Source organism: Podarcis muralis, chromosome 1 (assembly GCF_964188315.1).
Source record: "Podarcis muralis chromosome 1, rPodMur119.hap1.1, whole genome shotgun sequence".
Classification (NCBI taxonomy): Eukaryota; Metazoa; Chordata; class Lepidosauria; order Squamata; family Lacertidae; genus Podarcis; species Podarcis muralis.
This window is the reverse complement of record NC_135655.1, coordinates 130384481-130395447: the sequence shown is the minus strand read 5'-3', so window position 1 is coordinate 130395447 and position 10967 is coordinate 130384481. Positions and strand designations below refer to the sequence as shown.

The 10967-nt window shown below is 43.8% G+C and overlaps 1 protein-coding gene across 6 annotated transcripts; it reads right to left on the bottom strand.

Moving 5' to 3' along the window:
• Nucleotides 1-152: 152 nt before the first annotated feature.
• On the bottom strand, nt 153-10849 carry LOC114581901 (uncharacterized). 6 transcript variants are annotated; one of them, XM_028702608.2, is made up of 7 exons: nt 10589-10848; nt 8392-8546; nt 7032-7207; nt 6204-6330; nt 2011-3942; nt 608-716; nt 153-418 (listed from the first exon to the last, which is right to left on the bottom strand). In XM_028702608.2, the coding sequence occupies exons 2-7, from the start codon at nt 8531-8533 to the stop codon at nt 307-309; spliced, it is 2598 nt and encodes an 865-aa protein (XP_028558441.2). In that variant the 5' UTR covers nt 8534-8546; nt 10589-10848; the 3' UTR covers nt 153-306. The 6 variants fall into 6 exon arrangements, with proteins under 6 accessions (XP_028558441.2, XP_077774605.1, XP_077774607.1 ...); XM_077918479.1 differs by having other exon boundaries at nt 3596-3942; nt 10589-10842; XM_077918481.1 differs by lacking the exon at nt 608-716 and having other exon boundaries at nt 3596-3942; nt 10589-10841.
• Between the last annotated feature and the right edge of the window lie 118 nt (nt 10850-10967).

Here is a 10967-nt window from a genome sequence, read left to right as displayed (position 1 = left end):
AGTGCATGGCCTAAGCAGCATTTAAATGGGGTCATGTCTTCCCTGAAACTCAGCTTTCGACACTTTCATGCAAGCCAATAGTCATATATTGTTTAGAATAAGATGTTCTACATTCCTGGAGTTCTGACAGGCTTTCAAACATCCAATTGAACTTCAGGTGGAAATGTTTTATTTCTGAAATGCAAATACCAGAACAAAAAAGACTAGGTAAGGGGGAATACTGGAGACCCCAAAGTTTTTTTAAACAGTAACAAACTTGTTTCCTACTAAAAACCATGAATTCACAAAAGGGTCGATTTCCTCTTTTTAGGTTTCCTTGGACTTTCCAGATCCTCTGGTCAACTTCTTTCTTTTAGTGTTGTACACAGGGGACCCGGGGTAGATAGAAAATGTAAATGGGTCACCGCTCCTCAGTTTGCTGCAGCAGAGAAGAGAGAGAAGCAATATAATTTGTTGTACAGGCTGTTTTTGATTTTTATATTCCGGGAAACGGCACCCCCAGCAAGACAGTCAAGGTTTCAGGCCACAGACAGCACAGGATTCCCATGATATATATTTCGACTCCCTCTCTTATAAAAGGGCACTCAGCATCAAACAGAATACTAACGTGTTAATCTTGGGCAGTGCATAGCGAACTTCTTTTGTCTGTCTTCTTGGCCGTGTTGGAGGTGATTCCAGAGGTACAGAATTGGTTGAATCTTGCAGGACCTTGTTCTCTGTGAAGAGTCAGGAATTGATCACCGCTTAAGCTACACTGAGACTCCCTGTTAAACCTATTAAAAATAAATAAACTCAGAGTAAAGGTAAAGGACCCCTGACCATTAAGTTCAGTTGCAGACGACTTTGGGGCTGCGGCGCTTATCTCACTTTACAGGTTGAGGGAGCCGGCGTTTGTCTGCAGACAGTTTTTCCAGGTCATGTGGCCAGCATGACTAAGCCGCTTCTGGTGCAACGAAATACTGAAACCAGAGCAGCGCACGGAAACGCCATTTACCTTCCCGCCGGAGCGGTACCTATTTATCTACTTTCAATTTGACGTGCTTTCGAACTGCTAGGTTGTCAGGAGCAGGGACAGAGCAACAGGAGCTCACCCCATCACAGGAATTCGAACTGCTGACCTTCTGATCGGCAAGTCCTGGGCTCAGTGGTTTAGACCACAGCGCCACCCGCATTTCTAAACTCTGAACATCGAGTCAATTGAGAATTCAATGTTAGGCCTGATTGGCTACCAAATGTGGTTTTATTTCAAAAGCAGTAGTTTAAATTCCACATGGTTCCCAACAGCAAGTGGTTACTAATGTTCTCCTGTTCCCAAAGGTGCAGGTTTATTTCCCAGACAAGGTATCATTCAGAGATTCACACATGCAACTTGTGCAAAACATCTCTGGATTTCAGGGCACCTCTTTAACATAAATATTACTTCCTATACTTCTCTTCTTCCACTAAAGCAGAAGCACAACAGCAAAGGAAGTTCCTTGGTGGACATGCCCTTAATACCTAATAGTAATAATTCACGCAAGGTTAAGAGGCAGGAGATAAAACCAGCACACTATCCTTTGCTCGCATCTTTGATTCTTGGCTTTGGGCAATTTGTGGATATTGTAAGGGAGCACAAAGCAGCTATTGTGTTTCTTAGCTGGACTCCCATCCCCCTCCAGTCACAGTGAAGAAAACAAGTAAAAAACCATCTGTTTCTTCACTTTTTGCATTGGCAAACGTCTAGCACGTGTATGGGACAAACCTCCATCCGACCATAGGCCTTTTGCTTTCCTGGGCTTTCTCATAGTGAGCTGCCACTATACTCACTAGCTTTCATTTCATAAAAGCTCTGGGCTGGTTGGCAGAGAAAACCAGATCTTCAGGTCAGCTTAAATCAAGCAAACCCAATAGGAGTGCACAGATTTGCACACAGAAAGAGGTGAATGTCAAGATTTAGATGGAGGGCTTCACCCCCCCCCACCGCAATTCACCTATTGAACCTCCTATCAACAGCCCCTTTTCATCACTCACCTTTTCCTTGTGCTGTGTTTTGCAAGGTTTCAGGAATTGCATGTGCTGTCTTTTTCTCACATCTGCCAGAAGCCACATGCTTTGAATCGTTTTTTAAGGCTGTTGAGACTTTGGGCAGAGACGAGTTTCTTTCTGGGCTCACTTGATCTTGAAGTGCATAATGTGACTGAACAGAACTACAAGAACGTGGTAAGGTGGTCTTAGAAAGACCAACTGCAGAAGACTCAGGAGTTTTGGGACATACAGCCACAGAATCAGCCTGAGGCGAAGCCTTAGGAAGATCCTTATGGAAATAATCTTGCTGAGTCCTGGAACCTGAATCTCGAAATGCGGAATGCACATTCCCTAGAGAGAAAACAGGGGTTGCATCTGCTTGACTTGTTGATTGAGAAGTGAAACTCAAATTCTTCCTCTTCCTTTTATTGGCTCTTTGAGCACTCAGACCCGTGTCTGTTTCCCCATGTTCTTTCCCTGCATTATCCTTGCCCGCTTTAACTGTTTTGTGTTTATGCCCTTCTTTATCCTTGGTTTCTTGAGGCTGCACATCAACACTGAAGCTCTGTAGCTCCATCTCACTGATCTCCTGTTGTAAACAAATTCCCTGGGTCGTCTTCTTGGGTTTTTTATGCTTCACATTCAGATCCAGTGTTGCTTCTTCGCCAGGAATCTGCTTTTGGAAACCAACCAACTGTTTTGTACCAAGACCATGCAGTGGTGCCTTGTTGCTTAACAAACTAAACTCCGGACTTCGGAACACAATTCCTCGATCCTCTAAGTTTTCCGAGGGTGCATTTCCTTCATGTGCAAGGGGAGCAGAATTGTTCTGATAATCTAAAGGGCCTAGCTCTAACACAGAGGTCCTTCTACAACTCCTGGTTTTCTCAGAACACTGGGAAGTATGATTCACATTGCAGGCATGGCTCTTTTTATCTTGTAGTTTATTGCTTAATGAGATAGTATCTGGATTTTGGAACCGACTTTCTGAATTCTTCATTCTTCCCAAGAATGTTCTTTTTTTTGTTTCCTGGATCAAAGCATTGCTGTCATCTACATTGCTTAGAGAAGTCTGGTCCACTACATAGGTCCTTCTGCAATCCCTGGTTTTCTCAGAACACTGGGAAGCATGTTTAACATTGCAGGCATGGCTTTTTTTATCTTGTAGTTTATTGCTTAATGAGATAGTATCTGGATTTTGGAACTGACTTTCTGAATTCTTCATTTTTTCCAAGAATGTTCTTTTTTCAATTTCCTGAGTCAAAGTGTTGCAGTCATCTACCTGCTTTGGAATAGTCTGGTGCACTACATATGTCAATCTGCAACCTCTGCCTTTATCAGGCTGCTGAGTACTATCCGCCTCCTTCTGACTGCAGATGTTCAGTGGTGGTCTTTCTTCCAGAGAATCGACTTGACCTGACTCTTCAGTGTGACGTGCAGGCTCCGGAATTGTCATCGCGCTACTGTTCGATTCAGAGGTTTTGTATGGTACTACCACAAAAGTATTCCTTATTCCACTGTTATAATTAACCAAATGTCCTTTGGACTGCCTGACAGCAGAAGACCTCCTGTGCACATTCCCCATACTCACTTTTTTTACAGCTGTGGTTTCATTGGCTTTGATCGTCTCACAGCTTTTATCATTGGTGTCTGGTGCCAAAAGCTCACCAACCTGACTGACTTCAAAACACTCTTTAACAGCCTGCTCCGATTCCTTTGTCCACTGAAGCATCTCTGAGGACTTCTTTTGAGAATCACCTCCAGATGCAGCTGATGAGCTTATTCTGCGTTTCTTCCTCTGAGTCACGTGACCACCTGATAACAACACGCTACCAATGAGTGGTGCCGTAGTCACCTCACAGTGCTGCAGAGGTGAACTATTATTCAGGACGGACAGCAAGCCGCTCCTAGGACATCGTTGTGTTCTCAAAAGGTTTCCTACAATGACAAATAGCTGAATTTAGTAGGTGAACACAAACTTGCTTTCTTAAAAAAAGAATCCATGAACATTCCATTAAGCTTGTGCAATAAACGCAGCATAAGGGGTCTCTATAGTATAGTGTATTTTAAAATGGGGTTTTAGAGTTCTTAGGGGTTTTTGAAAGTTTTATGTAGTTCTGTAGTAGTTTTATGTAGTTTTTATGTAGTTTTATGTAGTTTTTCAATTTCATTGTTCTGCATGGGACAATGACAATAAAGATATCTATCTAGAAAAGTAGTTCTCAGTCTAACCAAGGGCCCATCTCCTTTCCAACAGAGACCAGGCAGATGCTTCCAGGAAGCCCACAAATAGGGCTTTAAAGCCACAACCCTCCCCCCCCACTTCACATTGTGCGCCATGCCCCACAATTAATATTCAGACATTATACTAAACAATGGCAATGTTTAGTATGCAAATGAGCCTAGCCGCTTCCTGGACTCATGCATTTTTCATCTCCCTTGCACAACCAAGGAGTTCAGAAGCATTTGTTTCCATTTTCAGTTAATTGTGGCGTCCCATGTTGTCTGAACCGGAAACTGTAGTTAGAAGAAGAGGAGTTTGGATTTGATATCCCGCTTTATCACTACCCTAGGGAGTCTCAAAGCTGCTGACATTCTCCTTTCCCTTCCTCCCCCACAACAAACACTCTGTGAGGTGAGTGGGGCTGAGAGACTTCAGAGAAGTGTAACTGGCCCAAGGTCACCCAGCAGCTGCATGTGGAGGAGCGGGGACGTGAACCCGGTTCCCCAGATTACGAGTCTATCGCTTCTAACCACTACACCACACTGGCTGCAGTTAGTGGTGAATCTAGTTAGCTTCAACAAGCCAGCTTTCTAACCCACATAAGCGTGCATAAAATTGTTTCTAATTGTGTGTGTGTGTGTGTGTGTGTGTGTTGACGTCTATGCCCATTCTGTAACTACAAAAGCTTTTTGGTGGCAACCATCAAATGACACTTATATTGGGCACGAAGTCTTTGCTGTTCTTTAAAGCACACGTCAAACAGCAATGCATTCTTTTATACAATTCTAGACCTAACTCCAAAAGCCCACTGCAAGCAATCTGATCCAACCTCAGGCAAAACAAGCTGTGGCGCCCATTGCATGAAGGGGGAGTGAGAAGAAGGAAGGTGGCAGCAGAAAGAGAAAAAGGGGGAAGCAGCCCTGCCTACTTTCCACTCTGTCCCCACTCAGCTCTTCTGCCAGCTGACATGTAATTCCTTCATGGGAACACAGCCCTCACCAGAAAAAAAAGTCTGCCTGCTTAGGAAAAATGGTATTTGGTACTGAAGACATGCCTTAAAAGCTATGCCTTTCAATGTTGCCTACATTGAGTGTAACACTCACAGTCTGATGCAATAGGTGGGGCTCCATCCAGACCTCCACGATATAGTCTTGGCCAAATCTGCTTGCCATTCCTTATCCACAGCCCACAACTGACTTTAACTTAAGGACCATCACTTGGGACTAAACAAACCCTAAAGACAAGGTTATAGAGATTTGGCTCTTATTTCTTCCCCCAAATGCTCACAGGATTGTAAGAGAATAATTAAGAATGATGCACACTGAACCTATTGCCCGGTACTGAAAAGAAACAGAATTGTGCATTCCTGACTGGTATACTGCCAACACCCAATGGCACAGTATATAAATACATAAGTAAGACGCAGATTCCCATCTTGCACTGCAAAGTACAGAAGACAGGCAGTTCCAGTGTCAGGTTGAGCCAGGAGTAACTGGAAATAGTCCTCAAATGATTCTGTACCACACCTGTAGTTAGAAGGAAGAGACAACCTCAGCGCCACATAAGCTCAGGCAATGAATAAAATGTGCAGCCTGATCTTATACATGGTTATTCAGAAGTAAATCCCCACTGAGTAGGCTTACTCCCAAGACCACAGATGTGGCCGTCCCAAGCATACGGCTTTCCAGTTAACATGTGTCTCTCACTCATACAGAGGGTGCTATGTTTAATTTATGGAAGTATTTATATCCCGCCCACTCACATAATATATCAAGGAGGTGCACAAAATAAAAATCATAAAATATAGAATCATCACAAGAATGAGTGGCTCACCTAAAAAGAAATTCAACATATAGATTTGTCAGCATATAAAAAGGTTTTCAAGAGATGTTTGAAGGTTATTGGGGTTGCCTGCCAGATATCTGCCGCATACAGCCAAAGTAGAAGTAATTGTATGATAAAACCTCTATTATACCACCAAAAGGCGTGTCCCGATCAGGTGCCAATGCAGTGCCTTCCTCTTCATCCTGAGGTCTGCTCAGCTTGATTGCTATTTGCAAGTGGCTGTTCATATATTGGTGCAGTTCGTGAATAGATTTGTTCTGCATACAAACAAAAGGGTTAACATTTTTAAACCTATCGAGTTTAAATAAAAAACAAGCAAACCAGGCCTAATAAGCATTGGAAAGCTTAGGTTAAAGACTCTTTACAGTATTTTCAAAGAAGCAATTAGAATAATGTTCCTCTTTTTATTATGCATTCTGTGTTTTCATTTTGAATTTTAATGCTGTGAACTGCCCTGAGATCTTTGAAAGAGGGGCAGTATACAAATGAACATAAATAACATTCTTAATAATTTCCCCATAGGTTCTTTTATAGTTTTATATATGATTTTATCTCTGTGTTGTAAAGTATGTATGATCTATTAATTAATCCGTGAATCTTAATCCATAAATTAGTAACAAGAGCTTCCAAAATTTAACAAAATTTGTTTCTCTACACTTGCCTCTCTTGTTTCTTATGACTTTGGTTCTCATGGACCTTATCAAGTATTTGTAGGATATGCCATGTCAATGTGTGTATCCCCTTGACCAAGGTTCCCTAATCCAGCCTTCTGTGACTCAAGACACCCAATTCCTCGTTACACCCTTCCAAAATGCTAATGGGTGTGTGGGTGCGTGGGTGTGCACGCCAAACTGGGTCTTTGAACTGGGTAAAATAAAGCCTAGTTTCACCCCTGATTTATGCACCATTGAAGAAAAGGTTCCAGTTACCACAAATAACATGGCTGCAAATACCGTACCACAGAGAAGAGCTTTCGGCGCAGTGAAGCATTTTCAAAGTGACACGACTCCACTTCTTTTTGCAGTAGCATCTTTTCAGCAGTTAGTCTTTGACTAGCTCCCTTTGCACCATTGAGAGCTAAAGCCAACGCTTTGTTGTTCTGTTTTAGGGAGAACTTAATTATAGAGGAGTTATCTGTATTTTTCAAAAGAGGGAGAGAGAGAGAAAAGGGGTGGTTTTTGTTAGCTTTACTGGCCAACCCTTTCCAAAATTTTGCCTTATCAAGACAAGAACAAGAGAAGTCGGCAGCCAAAATTGGTAGGTGAGCTCCAATCAACATAGGAAACCTGTGTACCCTACCACAGACTTATGCTGTGTATTATGAAGCAAATTCTTACTGGTCTCCCCCTGGGCAATCAGCAGTGGCTTGGCAAGGCTGAACAAATGCAGTTTCAATCACTAATATTATGCTGCTGTTTAGAGTCATAAGACCTGTGCCATAAATCATACATCTTTTTCAAAGAAGACAAAAATGCCAAAGAACTGTCAAATGCCACTTCAATGGGACTGAAAACACAGCTAAGGCCAGTGGTGATACTTATAAATCACTTCCTGTGCCATTTTTCTTGAGTGGTCAAATCTTCCCCAATCCTGCTAACAGCTGGGTTATCATCTTTTCTCCTCCTCCCTCCATTTACTGAAACCTAGTGTTTCTCCACATTGCAGGGATATGCAGCAGCATCAAGGCTGGCACTCCCTGAACCAGACTCATGCAAATACACAGCACTCCATCTGTATAACCAACTCAAGCTGCACCTTCTGTGGTTTTGCTGTGCGGAACAGGTGGGGGGGAAATAGCTCCTATAAGGCTTTTGTTCTGATAATGCCCTATATTGGCTGTGCTTGCGGTTGAAGACTAAACCTTTCCAGCATGCAAGCTCAGCTCTGTGATGGGGAAATCGCCCCATAGGCCAGCCATGTGATGGATTTAAACCTCTCGCCTCAGCCCATTGTTGACAGGGATGAGTGTGCGCCTGTGTGTGTGTGTGTGTGTGTGTGTGAGTGAGAGAGAGAGAGAGAGAGAGAGCCAACCTGTTGGAGGTTTTTCAGCAGGAGTTGGATTGCCATCTGTCATGGATGCTTTAGCTGAGATTCCTGCATTGCAGGGGGTTGGACTAGATGACTCTCTACAATTCTATGATTCTGTGTGTAAGTGCAGTATGTATGCATGAGTTTGATGACCACTTTAGTCACATTCATTTAGGCTGTAAAAGGTCAGCAACTCTTGTCTTATAACTCACGCCAATAGAATAGTCCAGGTCTCCAGTGAAGCACCAATGCTCAAGCATAACAAATTATTTTTAAATAGTGCCACTTACTTATTGTTTTTGTTTTGATCTTTGATGCAAGAGAAGCATTCAGCTTTGCCGTCTTCAATGCACCATTTTTCTTTTCCTTCATCCGTTCCCTGACTTCACTTGTGAAGGAAATGGATGTTTCTTCAAGTGCCTGAAGTGACATTTTTCAGGCAGTCCTGCCAGTTGTTCAGAAAAAGAAAAGGCTGTCATTATCATCCTTTATATTTGCAAAACACTCTACCATCATTACATTGCTTCTATGTTTGCACTGACTTATACTCCAGGCCCCTTTGGAGTCTGAAGGGACTTCCTCTGCTCTGCCACATTGTTGCATTGCATAGACCAGACTGAAGTGTAGAGAAATCAAGCGATTTGTTCACGCATTTGCAAACCACTGCCGAGACAGAATACTTGTGCAGCCCAGTGTATATGCTTACTGTGAAACAAGTTATGATACGATACGATAATCTTTATTGTCATTGTCCCATATGGAACAACGAAATTGGAAAAAAAAATCTACATATGACATTCAAAACCAACAAGCCTGCTATCCCAGCCTGGTTAGCCCCCTAAAAACTCTGATACCCCATTTTTAAAATACAATACACTCCCATTGAGACTCCTTAAAAAGGTAAAGGTAAAGGTACCCCTGCCCGTACGGGCCAGTCTTGACAGACTCTGGGGTTGTGCGCCCATCTCACTCAAGAGGCCGGGGGCCAGCGCTGTCCGGAGACACTTCCAGGTCACATGGCCAGCGTGACAAAGCTGCATCTGGCGAGCCAGCGCAGCACACAGAAACGCCATTTACCTTCCCGCCAGTAAGCGGTCCCTATTTATCTACTTGCACCCGGGGGTGCTTTCAAACTGCTAAGTTGGCAGGCGCTGGGACCGAGCAACGGGAGCGCACCCCGCCGCGGGGATTCGAACCGCCGACCTTTCGATCGGCAAGCCCTAGGTGCTGAGGCTTTTACCCACACTGCGTTAAAAACCAAAATCGCATTTGGATAGAAACTGTTTCTCAGGTGGCTAGTCCTAGTCTTTATAACCCTGTACCTTCTTCCAGTCCGGTTGGGACGCGGGTGGCGCTGTGGGTAAAAGCCTCAGCACCTAAGACTTGCCAATCGAAAGGTCGGCGGTTTGAATCCCCGTGGCGGGGTGCGCTCCCGTCATTCAGTCCCAGCACCTGCCAACCTAGCAGTTCGAAAGCACCCTCGGGTGCAAGTAGATAAATAGGGACCGCTTACCAGCGGGAAGGTAAATGGCGTTCCGTGTGCTGCGCTGACTCGCCAGATGCAGCTTGTCACGCTGGCCACGTGACCCGGAAGTGTCTGCGGACAGCGCTGGCTCCCGGCCTATAGAGTGAGATGAGCGCACAACCCTAGAGTCTGGCAAGACTGGCCCGTACGGGCAGGGGTACCTTTACCTTTACCTTCTTCCAGAAGGCAGAAGCCGAAAGAGATCATTTCCGGGGTGTGCACTATCCTGCGCTATCTCTGCAGCTTTCTTATGACACCTGGAAGCATAGATTTGATCCAAGGTGGGAAGAGTGCACACAATTATTCTCTCCGCAGTCTTTACAACCCTGGACAGCATTGGTTTTTTCCCTGACTGTGCAGCTCCCAAACCACATATCTTTATGTGACAGGTAAAAACGTTTCCCTTCAACCAGGCATTCGGCTTTTGAAATGTGTTTGTGCGAGGGGGGTTACTGGCTTGTTTCTGTTTTATGTGTTTTATATCCTCGTCCTGTATTTTTCTGTCGTGAACTGCCCTTCGGGGTCTTCGGGTGAAGGTCGCCCCATACGTTTAATAAATAATAAGTGCATTTTTAAACAGAATTAAGCAAAAGAAACGTGGCTGAGGAAGCAAAGGACTTGAGGCTAAGGTGGCGGTGTTGTACATGCATATATATATACATCCACCCCACCCCCCGCCTCCGAATCATAACCATTAAATGAAAGGTTAAAAATTGTAAATGGAAAATAAGGGAGAGGATTTGCTGAATTAACAATTGGACATTAGAATACAGAAAGGGGAGGTATGAGGAAGTCGAGGAAGTAAGTTATATGAAAATAAGGGATTGAAAGTATACTTGTTTTTTATTTGTTTCTTTTCTTGTTTTGTCTTGTTTTTATATAAATTTTGAAAACTTTAATAAAAATCTTTTTTTTAAAAAAAAAAGAATCATAACCATTAAATTACAAGGAAACATACTTACCACTTTCATTCAAAAAATGAAATAACCCTCCCTCAGGCAACCCAGTTCAATCCTCCAAGCGGCCTCAGCCTCCTCCAAAAAGCGGGACAGTAGTTAGTACTTCATTTTGAAAGAAAACAACAAGAGCAACAAAGATGTGCTAGGGTTCCCGTACGCCTTAATGCCCTGAATGAAGAAAGTCCGCCCTCGCTCTCCCTCTCGCCTCTCCTTTCTGCTAATTCCTCTGCCACATTCTATAAGCAAAAACCGCGTTTGGGTTTGGACTTTATCATGTGATCCGCTCCGAGCGACGGGATTGGCCCTTCCGTCAGCCGCGGCGTTGACTCCGCCCCCTTCACCTTCCAAGAACTACAGCGCCCAGAATTCCTTGAGGGGCTGA